A 22,848-nucleotide genomic window follows, 5' to 3' on the forward strand; every position below is an offset into this window, starting at 1 on the left:
GCTGTAACATACCCACAGTTTTATTTAAAAAAGCTAAAATCTCAAGAGCCTGAATGCAGCGTATACAGTATGTGTCTCCAGGCACCAAAGGTCAAACAACATATACAAGTCATCAGGCTAAAATGGGTTAACAGACATACTATACTGTACTTTATTTCAGACATTTGAAGACCTCTTAAGGATCCAGGGGGACCCTCACAGTGTTGCCAGATTGGGCGGTTGCCTGCCCAATTGGGCTACTTAGGATGAGCGTCTGCGAGTAAAAATCGTCCATTTGCCGTTTTTTTTTTGCCGTTTTGGGCCCATATAAGTCAATGTAATTTGTTAAATTTGGGCGGAATTTAGAGCATTTTGGCGTTTTTTGAGAAGCTTTTGGGCGGGATTTGGTCAGACACATCTGGCAACACTGGACCCTCAATATGTCTCAAGTCAAGAGGAAGAGAGACATCTGCTGCTCATTTAGGTGTTTGAAAACAAATGAAGAACTGTAGAAAGGATGAAGAAAGCATTTATTGAAATATTATTTTAAAACAAGGAAATGACAACAATGCAATAAACCCAGTACTGTTGCCTGCTTAAAATGAATGATGAAATAAATATGGAATTTGAAAAAGAAAGAAAGAAAGAAAAGAAAAGACGGCTTCCACACGGGAAACTAGCTAAATTGCATTAGATTAGTATGTGTTGTTTCTACATTTGGGAAATACTGAAATTGAAAAGTCAAGTCACATACTGTATGAGTTGGTTAATATGTCTCGGTTATCAACTCTTCTAAACTACCCTTCTTTTTGGCCCTGTGTATTTACATGACATGCTTCCGTCTAGACCGCTTCCCATTGCGCCTCATACACCTCACCTCATACGTAACACCCCAAATCCGGCATCCCAGAGACTATGTATCCCTTAAAAAAAGTCTATACAAAGGACAAGAAGTACAAATATACATCAATCAATGAACTTATTATTAGACAAATAACAGATAACTACAACTACAAATAAAATCAAATCTGAGAAGACCTGGAGAATATCAATTTATGTTGCTGATGTTTGCTGTAAGGGCAATTTCATTAAAACCATTTAATGAAACAAATACTTGATAGTTTTTGATTTCTGTGATTAAGATTTGTTTTTTTTGTTCAAATATAGCTACAAATACAAAACATTTAAAAAAATTAAGATTGAAATTTAACTTCAAAGGTTTCAAGAATCCAGCACATAGTAGGAGAGCTGTTATATACGTAAATTATATTGCATGTCTAGTCTCTCTCTGGACAATGTAAAACGTTTCCGAGTACATGATATTCTATCAGGTTCAAGTCATCACATTTGACAGCGCTTTCAGTTTTCCACGCCTCTCCAACAAGTAAGAAAACGGAACACCTAAAAAAAATAACTAAACGAATGCAGATCCTCTTCGAAGTCGCCGACCTGTATCAAAGCCGCCGTCTCGCTGTCATGTTTTATAGATCACCTGTGAAAATCAGCAAAGGTTATATTAAAAAAAGTATAGCTTAACTGCAAGTGGTGCTATAACCAATTAATTATGGTAACACTTTATTTTAGTGTAACATCTATTGGCACTAATACATACAATGTTAATGATTTCATACGTAACTTGTAAGGCATGTACTAAGCAAAAGCTAAGGCCTACAAGGTCCTTACTAAAGTTAAATTGGTAATAAATTCCTTTTTGCGCAGGAACAAGACATTTACAAAACATGTCAAACAAATGTTTGATTTTGCTAAAAGCAATTTTTTTTTTGCTGAAGTTACTTCTAGAGGCACATTGTATGTATTAGTGCTAATAGATGTAACACTAAAATAAAGTGTTAACGAAATTATATAAATTGAAATTGAATGCAAGCCCATGACTGCTTTCCTTGTGGTGAACTCAAGCAAGACTTCAGATGCTCAATGTTTGGGATGTGTTAGGGGTGTCAATCTCAGTCCCGCGGAGTCATTTTATTTGACCGGCCAGATCATATTTGTATTACAGTTGGCTCACATACACATCTGTAGCATATTAAGACTTAACATGAAATTTAGTGCAGCACAGAATTATGAGTAGGTTCAGGCCAGTGAAACAGCTCACACTCAAATGCAGCAGAATATGTGCAGGCACAATTGAACTATGATGGCAATATATGTCTGAAATGTATGCGAGTATTGAGGGTATGCACACTTTTAATCAATTTTTTTAAATAAATATTGAGTTTGGCCCGCGACTTCATTCCAGATTTCGATTTTGGCCCTCGATGAATTTGAGTTTGACAACCCTTTAGGCTATGTACAACTTTGGTCTGCGGCCCTATGGTTAAGAATCCCTGTGTTAGGCTATGTACATGTAGTATATCGTCACCTTCTTAAAATAATCGCCTAAGTCATTTTTTTCCAGGTTTGTCAGGGAACACAAAAACTCCCTCAGAATGGGGGAGGACATGAGTTAGGCGAAAACGTGAACTTGACCAAAAAATGACTTAGGCGATTATTTTAAGAAGGTGACGATATGACTCATCTTGTTTGTTTGGTTCTAACGGCTTGCGTTGGGATGAGGAGAGGACATGCCTCCTTTAAGCGCTAGGACCATTAACAACCATTAGAGGAGCAGCATGTGCATTCTGAATGCATGCTATTAAAGCCAGATCAGATCAGATGATCACACGCTACACGTGGTCCCCTTACATCAGCACTTCTGCACTTACTCACTCCCATCTGAGGCCTGCACATACTGTATGCAGGGCCGCCAACAGGGGGGACAAAGGGGAATGTTGTCCCGGGCTCAGGGAGATAAAGGGCCCAGAATTGGCTCCCCATTACATTGTATGTATTGGGTATGGGGCCCTTTCTGATGACTTTGTCCTGGGCGCCGGGAAAGCTGTCAGCGGCCCTGTGTGTATGTGTGTGTGTGGTGTGTGCGGTGGACAGCGCGAGTGTTTTTATTTACAGCTAGTTCCATATCTCATGTCCCATATCTTGGCTATCCGCTGGCGGGCGGGCTACTTATCCATACAAACCTGTTGACTTGTTGGTTGAAAGGCTCGTGTCAACAGTCCCGCTTTCTGCAACCCCCTTATCTGCTTCAGAAATCCACAAGTGTATGCCGCTACAACCGCACAAGGCTTTCAACGTCTTACAGCCCTCGAAACTTGATCGGGCACAGCTAATCTTCCCATAACGTGACCAGGCACCACACTACACTTACGAATGCTTTGAAAATTATTTATAACTTGTTTATTTGGGATATTGGGTTCTCCTGATTTAATGTGTTGTTATCCGTTGGCGTAGCCCCTCACACCAATGTCTCCTTTCTCCTTTCAGCACTGTGGCGATGGCACAGCGGGTAAATGTCATAAACAGTTACAATACCCTTAGTCCCACTTGGGGATTACTGAACACTATGGTTGTTTGTGTAATTTATCTTGTGTCTTATTTCACACAAGTTGTTAAACCATGTGCCGAATATAACTCGCATACCTTCAGAGGGGTATAAAGGACATCAAGGGTAAGCAGAAAGCCCTTAGTGTTCACCCAGCAATATTCAACTTTGACTCCATTCTGACTAAGGAACCGAAGGCTTGTGAGGACGCTTTACCCCTCAATGTGTAAATAATGATTGTAAGAAAATCAATAATAATAATAAAAAAGCGTTGACAAAAGACTTGCCTTTAACCACAAGGTTGGCGGTGCTCTTGGCTTTCCCGTACGTGAACTGGACCTCGCCGGACATGTCGGCGGAGGTCTGGCGGAGGGTGAGCCGGTGGACGGTGCCCATCTTCTCCAGCAGCACGCGCGAGCTGGGCTCCAGGCTCTCGCCCTTCAGCGTCCACACGGGCCTGGTCCCCGGCGCGGACACCTCACACTCGAAGCAGGCCTCGCAAGGGGCACACACCTCCACGTCCTGTAGCTCTCGCACCATCTTCAGAGACTGGGCTGCGATTGGAGCATGGAGATTGCGACAGAGAAGGTATAAGTTATGAAAAAAAATATGTCTTCGATTTAAATATGTCTTTCAATCTCTATGAACTTGTCCTGCAGCTCTCGCACCATCAGCAGAGGCTGGGCCGTGATTAGAGGATGAAGATTGCAACAGAGAAGTTATAAGCAGGGGCAGATCTAGCCATTTTGGGGCCCTAGGCGAAATGTAAACATGGGGCCCTCAAAAGTCATGATATAGAAACACAATTCTGTGTTTTGTGTTTTGACTCTTCAATGTCTTGGATTACTTTACATTAAGTGACAAGTTAAGCAGTCTTTACCGCGACTGGTGTGACAGTTGGAGCCCCTATGGAGGACATATTTGGTCGGGTCCTTAGGCAACTGCCTAAGTATGCCTGATGGAAAGTCCGCCTCTGGTTATAAGTGATTAGTCGTGGAATTACATGTAGGTAGGTAGTGGGTTAACATGGACATTCACAAACCCAAAAAAAGTCTTTACATCTATTTTCATTCGTCTCAAAGCTCTCGCACCATCAGCAGAGTCTGGGCTGCGATTGGAGCATGGAGAAACCAAGAGTGATTAACAGTGGAGTAATATGTAGGTCAGTGGTTCCCAACCTTTTTCTTAAGGGACCCATGTTTTTACTATTGTAAGCTTTGGTGACCCAACCACGCGAGCGCCCGCACGAGACGGAGTCACAAGATGCCCTCCGTTTCCTGCGAAAACTTGTTTTAGTTATTTTATTCCTCAATTCGTCTTTGGTCAAATATAGAATAAATGTTTAATGTAGCACTTACAATTTGTTGCGTCTATGCATTTATAAGTTAAATGCTTTGTCTTTTATTCAACATGGGCTATATATATTTAAAACGAAACCCCTTAAAATCAAGTGGGCTCCGCGACCCCCTGTGGATCTTTGGCGACCCATGAGGGGGGTCCCGACCCATAGGTTGGGAACCACTGATGTAGGTGACCATTGAAACACACAAAGTCTCCTTGAATCTCGTCATGGCCTGCTGTTCTCTCACTCCATCAGCAGATACTGTGCTGTGTTTGGAGAATGGTGTTAGTATAAGAGAGAATATACTGTAAGTGATAAAATGCATTTTAAGTTGTCATAATCTCTAGCCAAATATGTAGCAATGGTAGTTAACTATGTGCGATTTGAATACTTTTGGTGGGGTTGCAGGTTAACCATGTTAAGAAAATGTACTATTATGACATCACGTTGGGGATTCCGCAGGCTCATAGGAGTCTATGTAGAACCTTAGAATCCTGGGGGAGTTCCCCCAACGTGATGTCATACCTGCAACCCCACCTGCACAAACTTAATAGGAAGAACAAGGAATTTATATTTAAGGCAAAACAGTTGTTATGAATCCATTTCCAGTCCAAACTGAGCTATGACCAAATATGTAGTTCCTGTGTATTGGCTGCTGCGGGCAGTACAGGGTGGGACTATGACACGGTCAGGTTTCAGTTAAACAGTGGCATTACACATTGCTATCACTAGAGGGCAGTGAAAATAACAATGACATCCACGAACGATCCCAGGAAGGGGTCATGTCAGAAGTGTGTGCACTCACAAGGAACTATAAGTGAAACTATTTTGGATTAACACATTAGCACAAATACCGGATCGGGAGGTGGCCGTCCATAGCAAATAACTAAAATCCTTAAACTATTTTCACCTACAGACAAAACCACTTTAGTACCAGTAAGTAGCAGACAGCGTAGCCAAGTTGAGCTGGCAAGTACTAGTGCAAATCCTTGGCCTCTTAACCTCCACTGTCAACTTTGGCGCATGCACACATGCACGCACGCACGCATGTACGCACACACGCACACACGCACGCACATACACACACACATCCTCACCAATATATTTTTGTGGGGCCCTCCGATTGTGGGGCCCTCCTTAGTAGCAGACAACGTAGACAAGTTAAGCTGGCACAGTACTTGTGCAAATCCTTGACCTCTTAACCTCCACTGTCAACTTTGGCGCATGCACACATGCACGCACGCATGCATGCACGCACACACGCACGCACACACGCACGCACACACGCACGCACGCACGCACGCACGCACGCACGCACGCACGCACACACGCACGTACATACGCTCCCCGCTCAGGAGGATGTTCGCTCGCTCGCTCTGCCGCTCAAAGTTGCGCCAGGACGCTCCTCTCATAAAACGCTCTGCATTCACCTTAATTTTCTACCCGCTCCGTCGCAATCGCTCCTCGTACACTCAAATTTTCAGGAGAAGGCATTTTCTGACATTTTTCCTTCATGTAATTATGCCAGGGCCCTAGGACAACCGGCGTTTGATTTATGTGTTGACTTATTTAACTGGCTGCTAAATTATTTCGCACTGTTTCCCAGCTGTGGACGTAACACCTCACCCCACGTTGCCTACCTATTTAATTATTCATTTATTTTACTAGACTACATTAAAAAGGTCACTTCGCATCCCATTGCAAATGAAATAATAGCGTTGTTTCCCAAAAACAGGCTCTTAGATCCCTTTAAACCCACTCTGTATTGTTAAGCATAATTATGATGTTTTATGATAATTTTATCCCACTTTCAATCACACAATATGCAATAGGCTACGTGTCTCGGTGATTCCGTGGTAAAGTTGAAACATATGGGCTACTAGACTACAGCTCAGCCATCTACTGCTGATTGACTGATAATTTTGGTTTGCTTATATTGCGGAGTGTTTTATGGACTGGTTGAAGTGACAATTTGGAACATTCGCCGGAGGAAGAGAGAATCGAAATATAGACCCGCCCGCGTGGGTAGGTGACCTCTCGAAGTAAATCATTAATAATTGATAATAATCCTGTAGGGCGACTACTGAAAGAGTGAAAGCAGTTGGAAAAATCCGACGGCAGCCTACTGTCAATGTGTTCTATTTAATTAAATAACCTAATGAAACTCCAAAGAAATAGTCTAAGGGAAATTGTTGGGTTATTGAGAAGTCAAAACTAAAGGTCTTCGGAGAAGAGCTGCTGTCACCAAAATGTTTAATCTAGAACTGACAAAAGAGGAATGTTCACGTTTTGTTCCATCCTCCTGGTGTTTGCATGCTTTCTCATGCCCAGGTTAAAATAAGAGTAGTCTATTTGCTTACAGCGACTATGTCGCTCACATTCTTCCTCGTTCTCAACATCTTCCTGTAGCTTTTTGAACTGAATTTTGCATTTATAAGACCTATCACCTTGCTTTTCGAAGTTCTTCACAAACTCCATCTTCAGACCTTGCCTCGCGGGGCACAAATTGCCTATTTTTAAGGACTAAAAGCTGTTGGCCTGCAACTCGTTTTCAATTCAAAAACATGTCTAAAACAGTACACTTAATCAAATAAATGTTATTTTACAAATTTTATAATCCAACATTTTAATTTGTGAGCGCCTCGGAGCGAACTGGAGCGGAGGGATATCATCGCTCCAGTCTTTGAATTCATAACCGCTCAGCGCTCTAACCATATTTCTCTCGCTCCGCTCCCCCGCTCGGTTCTCGCTCCGCTCACATGCTCTGACATACGCGCACACACACACACACACACACACACATCCTCACCAATATATGAAGAGTTCAGATGCAAAACCCCCTAAGTGCCTTTTCAGAAAATAATCTTAATTACTTTTTATTTAATACAAAGCTATCAAAATGTCATAGTTTTTCATTTTATTTATGTAATATAACTATTTATATGTATTATCAAGTACATGAATGTAAACCAAACCAACAACGGGGTTCTCTAAAAATATAGAAGTGCAGGTCTTCAGAAATGGAGTTAGGGGGTTTTGCATCTGAAGTCTTCATATCTTTGTGGGGCTCTCCTATTGTGGGGCCCTCCTTAGAGGGGACATCTGGCACACCACAATAGGTGTGTATACACACACACACACACACACACACACACACACACACACACACACACACACACACACACACACACACACACACACACACACACACACACACACACACACACACACACACACACACACGTGCACACACATTTTAAGCACATGCACACACACACCAGCCTGGGCAAAAGCGACTGTTGACTCCGTCAAACAGTCCGGCGAAAGCGAAGAGTAATCCGTCTCCGTGGAGGGTGGGAAATGGTCTGATCTTACTCTGCCATTTAAATTCATTGGAGTTCCAAATTCAAATTAAACCCCATATTGTGCTTTATTAGCATGACTGACCGATATAGCGTCGCAAAAGCATACAAATAACAAAACAAAAGTGTGAATATAGTTACCTTAACCAATCAATAACAGTAACTACACACACACACACACACACACACACACACACACACACACACACACACACACACACACACACACACACACACACACACACACACACACACACACACGCACACACACACACATACTCACTGTCCGATGCCGAATCTGTGTTCCCCTGTGTACCTAAATGGGTGTACAAAACTTGTTGCTGAGGCAGTGACCTGTGAAGGGCAATTATGTACCTACTTTTCAAGATTTTCAATTATGTACCTACTTTTCAAGATTTTCAATTATGTACCTACTTTTCAACCCACAAACTGCCAGTGAACTCTCAAATTCGGGCATAGGAGGCACAGCATGATACCGCTGAGCTTAAGGTCCAGACATAGCTCAGCGCTATAGATATGAGGCTTTGGGAGGGAGGTTTACTAGCATTCTACCGCCGAACTCCAGCCCTCTAGTCTACTGCATGGGGTTGCCATATGGCAACCGTTAACTTTTTCTAGTTTTTCTAATAGATGGTACACTATAACCTGTTTATTTATACTTATTTGTGATAAGACAGCCTTTTACTTTGAACCCCACACGATTAAGAAATAAACACAGGAGGCCCTTTTTCATCACCTACTTTGGTGTGTGGAGGTCATTGCTCAAGACCTCCATAAACCAAGGTATTACTAACATTTCAGACCAAAATATTGTTATGAAAAAAATAAAAACACTATCTGTAATATGTAAATTCTTATTTTTCATCATTAAAACAACTTAAGATGCAAAGGTTTTTTGTAAAATGGTAAAATGTTGTGGTTGCCATATGGCAACTTCATGCAGTTATGGAACAGGGTTACATTTCTGCTTAACTATGTTAACTACTTTGTTTTTTGCATTGCAATTTCCCATTGACAACTACCAAAGTTGCTAACTGGCTAACAACTCTGATTTTGAGAAATGCACCTCAGCATTGTTGGCCATTCACCCCAATCAACCCCATTGGAATGACTTAGAATTAGAGTAGTATGAGGCTTTTATTTATTTATTTATTTATTTCAACGATATTTCTTATAATTTTTGTGCCAAATTAATCATTTGCACTTATATTTGTAATTTTAGACATGTTTAATGTAAAAATGCCTTGTACATGTTTGCAAATAAGTGTAAACAACCTTTTCGGAAGCTTTTATGTAAATGTGTGCACATGTCTATGGGTTGTCTAAAATAATTTCACTAAATACTGGAAATATATATTTTTATTTATGTCTTTTAATGAGTTTGAACATTTGGAAAGTAATATATTGAATATTTATCAAGGGGGGAAAAATCTGATTTTACCATCACTGCATGAAGTTGCCATATGGCAACCATGAGCTAAAAACTTAAAGGTGGAGTTGCAGGTATGACATCACGTTGGGGGAACTCCCCCAGGATTCTGAGGTTCTACATAGACTCCTATGAGCCTGCGGAACCCCCAACATGATGTCATAATTGGGAGGGAAAGTGGAAAACAGCGATCCTAGCGGTTACGTTCCAAACACCAGGGTGATCCTATTGAAACTCCCATAGACAAGTTTTTAAAAAAATCCCACAAAGATATGACTTGGAACTATAACACCAGACACATTTTTCAGCGTACACAATAGCATGAACTACTACCTGTGAAAATCTTAAGTCATTTTTTGCCCTTTTAAGAAAAATAGAAATTGTGCCAATCTGGTCGGAAACGGACTACAGCTCCCAGCATGCTGTGCTTCGCGCCTCGTTGACAACACAGAGAAACAAATGAACGCGAACGAACGCAAGTTCTTCGCATATCTTCACATTCTTGTAATCCTATGAGTTCCACATTGTCTTCTTATTACACATATATACACGCGATCATTTTGGTATGGTTTTAAATTCTCTAGTAGATATGATGGCTTCTGTGGTGACGAGTAACCACCTCTCTGGCTCATGTTTGGCTATGCTAATTTGGCTATGCTAATTACATGGAGTAAACAAGCCACACATGCCAGTCAGTGTAGTTCTGTATTAGCTTTTTAAAGAATATTAAAATCAGCTCAGATCAGTGAAAAACCGAACATTTTACCACCTGACTCGATAAAACGGGCCAACATGCCCATATTATGACTGCCACTACTTCTACTTCGTCGTCAGGGCCGAGATGTAATTTTTCAAAGAAAAAAAACATTCATTTGTTGCAGGGGGTTGGAACGTTGCCAGCAGGGGGCGATGAGATTACTTTCCCTCCCAATAGAGCTCTTCAGCGTTGACGTCAACTTGTATGCGGCGTTTGGACTACCGGTTCGATGGCGATTTTTTACATTGCAAAACGCCATAGAGATTCAGGTTTGGCAAAAATATAAGTTGCACGGCAACAACGAACATTAGCGTGTCCCCGCATCCCTTTCTCATTAGTGGAACGGATCGTATCATCATGTTGGTGTATTCACATGTTAAATCATGACGATTATAATTCAATATTGCTAACCCCTTTCTGATCATTAAAACTTCCGAACTACATACTTTCCTTTGGTTGCCATGGGTACAACCCTCCGCACGTACATGCCGTTAGATACAGGCGCCGCTTCTGTAGTTGCCAAAAGCTTCCGGGTTTAGCATATGGACGCAACATCGTATTTATGTCGAAGTTTGACACAAAATGATCAACCATGTCATACCTACAGCCTATTTTTAACACCCTCGACAGTTTGCGGGGGTTCGCTAAGCGCGTGCTTGCACTCGGAGCTTATTTGAAATGTACCCCTATTAATTCTCAATGGAGGCCGGAAGCCGATACGAACCAGGAAGTCCTTAAATGCTAACATTAAAGACTACAATCTACTACATGCTTCCGCGTTACTGAAGAACTCTATAGTACATATTCTTAAAATGGTTAACCTGCAGCCCCACCTTTAAAGGGGCACTGTGCAGGAAATGGTCAAAAAAGGTACTGCAACTATGCTGTTCATTGAAACTGGGCTGCCTATTGCCAAATTTGATCTTTACATGAAAGTTTACTAAGTAATAAACAAATATTTTCTAGTATGGTCGAAGTACAGTCATTTTTGCAGCTAAAAATGGCTATTTTTGGAAATTCAAAATGGCGGACCATGGAGAAGATCCCCCTTTTCATGTATGAAAAGTGCAATTTTTCCAGTCATAATGAATACTTAGAATTTGATGCTGGTGGTAAGTATTCATTAAAAAGGTAACATTAGTGAATGGGCAGCATGAATTCTGGAAATAAACAACTAAAAATCTCACACAGTGTCCCTTTAATAAAAAAAAAGTATATCTTTTTTTGGGAAATCAATTATTTAACTAATTTTAACACTAAAAAAGCACTGAAACATTTTTTACATTGTAAATGTAATAATTCATGCAGTAGAGGGCTAGTTGTTGGCATCCATTACAGTATGTACAATACATACCTACTAAGGTACAAAGTGGTAATAGTTATTTAATAATAATAATAATAATAATAATAATAATAATAATAATAATAATAATAATAATAATAATATAATTCCCTCTTACCCTCCTCCATGGTGAGTTTAGCTGAGGAGTTATACTTTCCATCATGGATGCTGTACATGTCCTCTATGATTACTCTTGATTATTATTATTACTATTATTATTATCATTACTATTATTATGATTATTATGATTATGTTAACATTCATATTATTATTATCATCTTCTTACCCTCAACAGTGAGTTTAGCAGAGCAGCTGTGCTCCCCGACTCCATGGTGACTTTAATAATAATAATAATAATAATAATAATAATAATAATAATAATAATAATAATGATAATAACAATGATAATAATAATGCCCTCTTACTCTCCACGATGACTGAGCAACTGTACTTTCAAACATGTATGCTGTACATGCCCTCTATGATGATTTAATAAATATTATTAACATTATTATTATTATTATCATAATACAGTATAGGAATATAATCTTACCCTCCACGGTGAGTTTAGCAGAGCAGCTGTGCTCCCCGACCTGGATGCTGTACATGCCCTCGTCGTCTAGCGCCACCTGCTGGATGATCAGGCTACGGTCGCAGCCCTCGCTGCAGATCTCGAAGCGCTCGGACGGCAGGATCACGTTGCTGCCCTTGTACCAGCGGATGCTGCAGCGCGGGTTGGACACGGTGCAGTCCATAGACACAGTGCTCTTCTCCAGCGCCGTCTGGTCCTGAAGCGGATTCACTATGTTGACCGGGAGCTCTGTTGAGAGGAGACGTGGAAGAGGTCAACCACCTGGTATATGAGGGTTAGTGTTGCCAGATTGGACCGTTTGCGTAGGATGGCCATCTGCGGATAAAAAGAGCATTTGGGCGGGGTTTTCTGCCCATTTATGGCCATATAAATCGATAGAACGTTACAATTGGGCGGGATTTAGGGCTTCCAGGCGGTTTAGAGCATCTTTTGGGCTGGAAATCATCAGTCTCATCTGGCAACCCTGATCAGAGTGCAAAAATGAAACACGTACATACTGTATGAAACGCAATAAGTTAAACCAAAACTAAAGACAATTCAAGCTAAATTATATTTTACTGCACAAATACTATACTAAGTATGTAAAAGCAGACCTATTTTTGTATCAGAAATAGTTATTTAGTGGGAGTTCAACTAGCATAACAGATCAAGTTTGCCATGTGCTCACAGCATAAAATAAAATAAAATAAAATAAAATAAAATAAAGAACATGTGTTACTTTATCTACTGAGTAGATGATTTTATACAGTCTGACTTACAATGAGCAACTGATTTATATCCAAATGTATACATTTTACACATAATTTACACATAATTTATATCTTTATATTTAGTTTGAGAACATTTTGTAGAAGCTTTATGAGTTCTGTGTGTTCTGCCAGGAGGGCTGCATTCGAACGTCTAGGGACACTATTGGGCAAGAGGCAGTAAAGATAACCAATAAGAGATTTACGTTACCCTCTATTTCCAGGTAGGCCGTGGACTCAATATTTTTGGCCACAAACTTGATCTCTCCGGAGTCCTCTCCCTTGACATTGCACATCAGGAGGAAGTGTTTGGTTCCTGCACATGACGTTAGGGACACTATAGTTAGACCAGGCCTCACATACAACTCCTCACATGCATTACATGTTTGCCTCCAAAATGAAAAAATGTAATGAATCAAAGAACAGACATGACATCGTAATGTACCAATGTTCTAACATCTTAACTGTAACTTTAAACAGGCATTACGCCACCTCACAATACATTACATGTTTTCCTCCAAGAAGGAATAATGAAAAAGTCAGGCATGAAAAAACAGACATGACGACGTCGTAATGTACCAATGCCCTAACATCTTCACTATAACTGCAAACAGTCAAAGAGCAAGTAGTTGAGAAATTAAAAGCCATGACATGTTTTCCACCTTCAAAGGCAAAGTGCAGTAACTAGGCCAACATTGAAGCTGAGAGAAAAGGCCTTCAAAGTATTGATATTAGATTGGATATTGTAGGTATTACAAAGTTAAGTATGATAGGTAGCAGCAGGCTTCACTCAGGTTTCTTGATAACTTTTAAGGGTGCTGTCCCAAATAAATAGGCCTACTTAGAATCAAAGAAGGGGGGGGGGGGCACACCTTGCATCAATTTGTCTTTATTTTGTGCACAGACGCGTTTCAGTGTGTGCCTTCGTGTCTGTGCACAAAATAAAGAAAAATTGATGCAAGGTGCGCCCCCCTTTTCTTTGATTCTAAGTAGGTACTACAAAGTTGACATGGCAATATCTCTAAAATGTGACACATTTGAACCATAAGGCTTGGTCACAAGATAAAGGATGTGTAATGCAGCCCATTTTCAGTCTAAACTCAATTTTGACAAAATGTGTAGTTAGTGCACTTTGCCTTTGCACAGGTGACTTCACTGTTCAGGTAAATTACAATAGTTGGTCTGTAGACCTTTCTTGAGGTCTCATTGTGATCAGCTGATACTGAATTGGTTGGATCAAAGTTGTGGCAGGGTTGTTTACTTTTACATACATTCACTGTCTGAATGAATTCTATTCTACTCTACTCTATTCTATTCTAGTTTATTCTATCCTATTCTATTCTATTCTGTTCTATTCTATTCTATTCTATTCTATTCTATTCTATTCTATTCTATTCTATTCTATTCTGCTTAAGAAAGCCTTGGAGTCTTCTCGGGGAAAACATGAATGGGAAAACTCCTATGGTATTTATCCTTGACAGTTGAAGCTACAGTTAGGGTGATACTAACCTTCCTGTCTGATCCTGATCAGGCTGGTGGGCTTGATCCTCTCCCCGTTCTTGAACCACTCTCCAGGCACGCTGTCCAGGGAGAGCTCGCACATGAACACGGCATTCTCATCCTCCTGGATGTCCAGATCCTCAAGACCCTGGACGACCTCCAGCTCAGGCTCTTTAACATCACAGACACAGACACACACGCACGTACGCACACACACACATCACATTTAGCACAGGTAGAATTATGTAAATATGTCAGTTTATACAGCATGTACAATGTATTAAACATGAGGAAAGTTGTTATAGCTCTTAAATAAGACTGTCTCTGAAAACAAAATGTACTATGTTTATTTTGTTGATTTTAGTAAATAATATATATATATATATATATATATATATATAAAAATAAGATATATATATATATTATAAAGAAAAGAAAAGAAAAGAAATACACAAAAAGAGGTAAAATAAAGTAAAATATTTATCTTTTAATAATGCGAACAAATGATTCATATTTTATGCAGTGTCATTTCATGTTTGATTATTCATTATTTTTATAAAGTCAAATTTATGTGCAACTCTAGCTGATTTTCATCAGCTGAATAAACTCAACCTGTAACACTACTGTTTGTATCACCCTTTCTCCAGCAGATGGCAGCATTGCACAACAGCCAAGTGGTGTTAAACTAAAATTCACAGGGGACCAAAATCAAAATGTAGGTCAATGTTGCAAACCAAATTCAAAATTAATAATAAAAAAAAACCAGACAGGTGCCCTGCCGTGGCGTAATGGTAGGGCACTGGGTTACTATGCTGACACATGTCTTTGTGGATAGATATACTGTGCAGTAAGATACAGCAGGGTTAGGGTGTATTCAGGTAGAATGTGTTTGGATGGGTGACAAAAAGCCATGCGTCCACCCCAGGGAAGCTGCCAGGGGCTACAAAGGGCTAACTTGTCCTGGGCCCAGAAAGAGAGTTGGCCCAAAATTGGGTCCTCATAACATTACAAGCATTGCTTACACTTCACTTGACGCCAGCGTCACCATAGTGTCAAAACAGTGTTGTGACACAGTCATGAACGAGTCACAAACATAATGTCAATGTCATAAACGTTTTATGGTCATGAAAAGTTTAGATTGCTAGGCCTGTCTTTATCATAACCGAACTTCACTTAAAGGGGTATGCCACTATTTTGGGGCTTAATACAGTTAAAATCGTTGGCTGGGGTTTATAAAGGTGGTAAAGTGTCTTCATTTTCATGTAAGCCGTTGCCTTGCTTTAAGAAAAGTTAAAAGAGGGAGCATGTCGCTAAGCTAGTGAAAGTCAATGGATCCGTGTAGCATACTACAATGCTACACGGATCCATTGACTTTCACTAGCTTAGCGACCTTTATAAACCCCAGCCAACGATTTTAACTGTATTAAGCCCCAAAATAGTGGCATACCCCTTTAATGACAGTCATGATATGTTTTTGATATTGACATAATGTTTATGACATATGCATGACTGCATTATGACAATGTTATGACACGGTTATGTCATACGTATGACACCGGCGTCAAGTAAAGAGTTACCTAATCATTGAAGGAGGTGCGCATTCAGATGACATAGACCACAGCTGACAGACAGCCCTGCTCTACCCTTTATCTACTGTATAGTATTAATTCTACTTCATTTTATGCTATTTATTGCTTGTGCACCTTTTTATAGTATTTCTGACGAAATGGCCAAGGACCTAAATATATTGTAGACATGCTAGAGCAATATCATCCAAAAGATATCTTAGGTTTTGAGAGACTCCTCTACTTGTTGTGCCTAGGGTAAAATCCAGACATCGTGAAATGGCATTTAGTCACTAAGCTGCCAAATGCTGGAACCAGCTTCCTGTCCAAATTAGAACTGCCCCAAAAACTGTCATGTTTTAAAAAGAAACTTCTGCTTTTAAAACCTGCTTTATATTCATCTGCCTTTGATCATAGTTATCTACTCCTTCTACTTTCTACTTTCAACAATATAGTACATATATTTTTTTCTGTCTCATCTTTCTTTTCCCTCTAGCACATTGAATGGCAGTTAACTATGTATTGTGCAATTTATCGAGAGAGACCAGGACTGAAACTGGATTAACAAATAATGTTGTCTGATTCTGAATCTGATAATACAACTGGGTACCGTATATTTCCAAGGAGCAGCTGGTACTGGTGTCTCCGGCGTCGCACATGTAAACACCGGAGTCGTCCATCTCGCAGCGGAGGATCTGGAGGACGCGCTTGCGGCCCATCGAGTAGATGCGGTGATTCTTACCAGGCTTCAGCTCCACGCCGTCCTGCAGTGGACACATACACATATGCACGCGTGCACACACACGCACGCACGCACGCACGCACGCACGCACGCACGCACGCACGCACGCACGCACACACACACACACACACACACACACACACACACACACACACACACACACACACACACACACACACACATTAACTCTTAGGCATTGTCTGTGTACTTGTAGAGAAACAGCAGGTCCCGGACAATCAGAAGTATTCAAAAAAGACAACAAAAAAGGTTAAAAAGGCCTTTCATTAACCCTGAAGAAAGCTCAGCGCCGCTACGCGTGGGTCTCTTTGCCCTCATGTTTTTAAATGAATAGCCATGTTTAAATAAAGGCTTTTTAATCATCTGTGCACAAGAAGGACTTCCTTTCTTGCTTAGGCCTTTTATTAACTTTGGCTCATCTTTAAAATGCCAACATGCATTTTTGCCAACATTTTCCCCAACCCGAAGGGCACCTGTTTGGATCACATTCAGTAGCTCCATCTGAGTACCGTGTTAAACTCTTAGTGTACTATGTACTGTCGGTAACACTCTATTTTAGGGATACATCTATTAGCACTAATACATACAATGTCCATGTATAAGTAACTTGTAAGGCATGTACAAAGCAAAATCAAACATTTGTTAGGCATGTATTCGCAAATGTCTTGTTCATGCACAATTACCAATTTAACCTTAGTGGGGACCTAGTAGGCCTTAGCGTTTGCTTAGTACATGCCTTACAAAGTTACTTATGCAGGCATTAACATTGTATGTATTAGTGCTAATAGATGCATCCCTAAAATAAAGTGTTACCGTACTGTCTACTACATGTGAATCATTTATTTTGCTATATACTGTAGGAATGGGACAGGTTGTGTGCAGGGCCAGATTAACCCTCTAGCTACCAGAATTTTTTTTGAATAGGCCGGAATCCTACCAGGAATTCTAAGGAAAAATTGACATTTTTGTCATATTCTAAACAATGTCAAATAACTTGAAAAGAAATGAAAAGTGTCAATTACAAGTTACTTTCATATTAAAGTAGAGAAAACACACTTTCAAATGGTATATCATTTATGGATAATTAATTGTTCAGTATTCCCATAGAGTGCCTTTGATGTGGATTAAATGATAAAAATGTGATAAAATCCGATATTATCTAGGCCTATCTATCTATATATCTATATATTTAGGCCTATCTATCTATCTATCGATCTCTCTATCCATCTATCTATCTATCCTTGGTCTATCCATCCATCCATCCAGGGTCAAAGTTGAACAATGATCATGTGACGACAACAAATGTCGTTCACCCAAAAGTCCTGTTTTCAAGCGGTTTCAAGCGGTATAACTGTAATGGACTACACTAGCTAATAATGTTTGAACTAAACCATGCCAAAGACGTGTACGGATAACCGGAGAAGTGTCCGCGATAGCAGACAGGACATGCATGGAGCTCTAGGAAGTTTCCCCTCCCAATTTGGCACAGGTAAGACGCGCCAGGCATCACCGACTTTGACCGGAATTGAAGTGCTACAAACACCACGTTGGTAGGCTATTATTGGAAGTTAGCATTCAACTCAACGTCTTCGCGCACATTTTTATGAAGGACAACGTGGAGTAGTAACAGTCCTTGACTGCTTTGCCAAAGCTGACACGCAAAATGAGTAACCAATTGTTCCATGCTGCGCTTCCTTCACGATGCGCTGTTACGCAGAGCTGTCGCTGTAAGTTGTTCCAGGAAATAAGATAGTTGGATAGAACTACCAACTTATGGTTTGACTCTGAAAACACACCGAAGACAGTTTACATGTTTAATATGTAGCGTGTAGACATCGGCTGGACAGTTGTGTTTGCTATTTAGGACCATGGCAGAACTCATCACAGTTGAACACCATCTCATAAGCTTAATAAAACAACATGATCTAAAAATAGCCTAAATAGTCATACACATGTGCTGTTGACCATGAAAATAGATCGAAGAGGGTTGGAAGTTTTCATATTTAGTGTATATTGGTTGTAGAAACAGAATGGTTGTGTTTGTAGCCATCCAATCTCGGACGGCCGTCATTTGAATTGATGGCAGATTGCCAAATCGCATAAAGCGGCGCATCTCGTAATAAAATCTAAAATACTGAAAAATAATATAATATAAACATATAGTTTTTATACTGAAAGTATATCGAGGAGGGTCTGTAATATTGAGCTAAAGTGTTTGAAAGCTGGAAAAACTGCATGATGACGGCCGTTCAGCTGTATTTTCATATGAAAATATTCCGGCCGGCCGCGGCCGTTCTGGTACAGATCCAGCCGGACGTTCACGGCCGTTATGGTAGCTAGAGGGTTAAGAAGGCCTGGGGCCCCAAGGCTACAGATTGCTGAAGGCCCCCGCAGAGATCAAAGTTCATAACTAAACTAGATTGCATTCTCGCAGAAAATGATGGAAGCGGGCTTGCCTTTTGGGGCAGAGCTCAGCAGTTTTATTTTTGATATCTCTATACCTAAATTAAAAACAAACTACTATTGAGAAAACAAATCTAAAAGAAATGTGGGAAAAATCCATCCATCCAGTCAGAAGTTATGGGCCAAACAATTCAGCCATCTTGGATTCAGCCATCTTGAAAGTGTTGTAGCTCCGTGTTTTGGGGATATACTAAATGACATACATGCTATTTTAAGTTGGCTAAGGAACACTGCATATGATATGATTTTGGAAATCAACATGGGTCTGAGTGGGATTCGAACTCACAACCTCCATATCTGTAATCCAGCACCTTTGCCATTGATACTAAATGACATACATGCTATTTTAAGTTGGCTAAGGAACACTGCATATGATATAATTTTGAAAATCAACACGGGTCCGAGTGGGATTCGAACTCACAACCTCCATATCTGTAATCCAGCACCTTTGCCATTGATACTAAATGACATACATGCTATTTTAAGTTAGTTAAGGAACACTGCATATGATATTTTGAAAATCAACATGGGTCTGGGTGGGATTCAAACTCACAACCTCCATATCTCTAATTCAGCACCTTTACCATTGAGCCAAGCAGCTGGCTGTCATAAGCATTCCAGCAAGACAATATCACATTGCATTGAAGAGCTGAACAGTAGAATTCTAGAGTGCGGGTGCTCGTTAAGAATAGAAAGTTGAGAGAATGTTACAGTTGAGATGGAACCCTTTATTGACAGCACCTGTTCTGATTGTCTGTATGGCAGTTAGTATTGTGCTCTAAGGCAGAGGGCAGAATCAAAACAGTTTCGAGTTTTTAGATCGCTGTTGTTAAAAAACTAAAAAGAATTGGCACATGTCCTGCTCACAGATTTGAGTCATACGTGTGATCTTTCTAACAGTCCTTGAATGAAGTTTATAGGTTAAACAGTTCAGTCACAAATGGACCTCTTGTGGAAGATGTGCTGACCTCTTCAGAAAGGCAAAAACATTAATAGGAAAAGCCATTGGGCCAGCCCAGCAATTTTTACACAACTGCCATTTAAAAAGTAATGAGAGTTGGGACATGATCTTTTGATCTTCTAGAGCTCGGTAACAACGCATCAACTAAACTTCTAGGTGAAAGTGTTAATGTTTTATGAACAAAAATAGCTTTATTTTGATGTGAGATTTGAACTGGAACTGCCTGCCCTGCATGCCGGGGGAGCTGCAGGACATATGCGATGTTATGCAATTGTCGCAAATTATAAACTCGCCCACTCGTCTTAATTCAAAGCACATGGAGAAATCCACGCTCATTGATGTTATTCTTACAAACTGCGCTTTTAAATATTATGCAACAGGGGTGTTTTGCAATGATATTAGTGATCACTGTGCTATTGCTTGCGTGAGAAAATGTAAAACTGTGAAGCCCAAACCACGTTTCATTCATAAAAGAAACTATAAGCACTTTAATGAGCAGGCCTTTTTGCATGATCTTTATGACAGTGATCTGCACCGTGGTTTGATGATAACCTGGCAAACCATATCAGGCAGAGGGATAAGGCTTGGTCTCTGGCCAAGCGACAAGGCGATCCTGTATCCTGGAATAATTATAGGGCACTACGAAATAAGTGTACAAAGTTAGTTAAAGCTGCCAAAAGCAACCATTATATGCAATTGATAAACGAAAATTTAAATGACCCCTGTAAATTCTGGAAGTTGATTAAGTCCACAGAGGGAGCTGTTGAAATACCCACACTACCTGAAGTATTAAATACATCTCAAGGTGAGGTTAAAGGGAAGGATAATATTATAAATGCATTTAATGAACATTTTAATATGGCGGCAGAGAAAGTTACATCTCACCTTCCGGTGTCAGGTAACCTTACTCTGCCCCAAAAAGAAATCTCATCCTGTTTTAATTTCGCAGCTATTACACCCTTCCAAGTGTATCAAGCACTGTCAAAATTAGATGTAAGAAAATCCACTGGTGCAGACAAAATTGAGCCCCTTTTTTTGAAGGCAGCAGCAAGTGTGATTGCCAGTCCTATAGCCTCAATATTTAATCTTAGCCTCACAAGTGGTGAAATTCCAAGGTCATGGAAATCAGCAATGGTTCTCCCGCTACTAAAAGGAGGTGACCCCTCATTGCCTGACAATTATCGGCCCATTTCTAGATTATCAGTAACTGCTAAAATATTTGAGTCTTTAGTGAATGAGCAGGTTAAACATTATTTGACTGCAAATGAAATTTTATCATCTACACAATCAGGATTCAGACAATATCACAGCACTATCACCGCCACTACTTTAGTTTCCAATGACATAATCTCTGCCCTAGATAACAAGAGGTCCTGTGCAGCTCTTTTTGTTGATCTTTCTAAGGCATTTGACTGTGTAAATCATGACCTTCTGTTGCAACGACTACAACATATTGGTTTTAGTGACATGACACGGAAGTGGTTTTTAAATTATTTATCTGGGAGAACCCAATGTGTAGCTGTTGACAATAGTAATTCTGCTCTGGTAGGGGTCAAAATGGGTGTGCCTCAAGGGTCAATTTTGGGGCCTATTTTGTTTACTATTTATATAAATGACCTCTGTGTTGGTCTTGATTCAGCAAAGGTGCATCTGTATGCTGACGACACTGTTCTGTATACATCTGCCCCCTCTGTAAATACTGCAGTTGAGACTCTTCAAACTGCTTTTAGTGTTTTGCAGACGTCTTTGCTAAGTCTGCGTTTGGTCCTAAATGTAAAGAAAACAAAGTACATGGTTTTCACGCGTACCCGCTCATCATTATCTAATGTTGAAGTGTCCACTACTGATGGTACCTTGCTAGAAAGGGTTAAAACATACAAGTACTTAGGGATTTGGCTTGATGAAAAGTTGAACTTTGAATCACATATTGACCATCTTCTTAAAAAGCTTAGACCAAAACTGGGTTTTTATTTCCGTTTGAAAAATGTTTTCCTTTTGCTGCTAGGCTAAGATTGGTCCAGAGTACATTTTTACCCATCTTAGATTATGGTGACATATTATACATGCATGCGTCCACCTCTCTTCTAAAGAAACTAGATGTAGTTTACCATGCGGCACTGCGTTTTATTACAAACGCAAATATGAAAACACATCACTGCGCATTGTATGAAATGGTAACATGGACTTCACTATCACTTAGGAGGAAAAGCCATTTCCTCATTTTTATTGTGAAGGCATTGGTGGGTAAACTCCCATCATATATCAATTGTCTGGTGTCACGCCAAACCAGCTCCTATGGCACTAGGTCAGGAAATAAAATGATCTTAAATATCCCTACAGTGCGTACTGAATTAGGTAAGACTTCTTTTAGTTCATATGCCCCACATGTTTGGAATAACCTCCATAACACATTAAGCTTGGCATCTGTGCCCTCTGTAGAGAGTTTTAAAAATCTTTTAAAAACAACTTTAGTAGAGGAGTGTCACTGCTTTTAAACTCAGTTTTACAGAGGTTTTGTGTGTGTGTGTGTGTGTTTTTATGTCAGATTTTATTAGTTTGTTAGTTCTTACTGTTTAGTGATTGATGTTCTTACTTGTTAGTCTTGTCCAGTGTCTATTTTGTTTGCCCCTAT

At 40.1% G+C, this 22,848-nt stretch overlaps 1 protein-coding gene across 20 annotated transcripts in view; it reads right to left on the reverse strand.

Annotated features, from left to right (window-relative positions):
* Window positions 1–491: 491 nt before the first annotated feature.
* Window positions 492–22,848, reverse strand: part of obsl1b (obscurin like cytoskeletal adaptor 1b) — a 73,245-nt gene continuing 50,888 nt past the window's right edge. For 17 of the 20 annotated variants that reach the window (XM_063213208.1, XM_063213198.1, XM_063213199.1 and 14 more), the window contains 7 exons: window positions 16,643–16,796; window positions 14,477–14,638; window positions 13,179–13,283; window positions 12,183–12,449; window positions 8,364–8,396; window positions 3,664–3,930; window positions 492–1,471 (listed from right to left, as the gene is read on the reverse strand). In XM_063213208.1, the coding sequence (XP_063069278.1) occupies window positions 1,461–1,471; window positions 3,664–3,930; window positions 8,364–8,396; window positions 12,183–12,449; window positions 13,179–13,283; window positions 14,477–14,638; window positions 16,643–16,796 (999 nt within the window). In that variant the 3' untranslated portion in view covers window positions 492–1,460. The remainder of the gene's footprint in view (window positions 1,472–3,663; window positions 3,931–8,363; window positions 8,397–12,182; window positions 12,450–13,178; window positions 13,284–14,476; window positions 14,639–16,642; window positions 16,797–22,848) is intronic. The other 3 variants (XM_063213202.1, XM_063213215.1, XM_063213218.1) reach the window with 1 other exon arrangement.

The sequence above is a fragment of the Engraulis encrasicolus genome, chromosome 13, assembly GCF_034702125.1.
Source record: "Engraulis encrasicolus isolate BLACKSEA-1 chromosome 13, IST_EnEncr_1.0, whole genome shotgun sequence".
NCBI classification, from domain to species: Eukaryota; Metazoa; Chordata; class Actinopteri; order Clupeiformes; family Engraulidae; genus Engraulis; species Engraulis encrasicolus.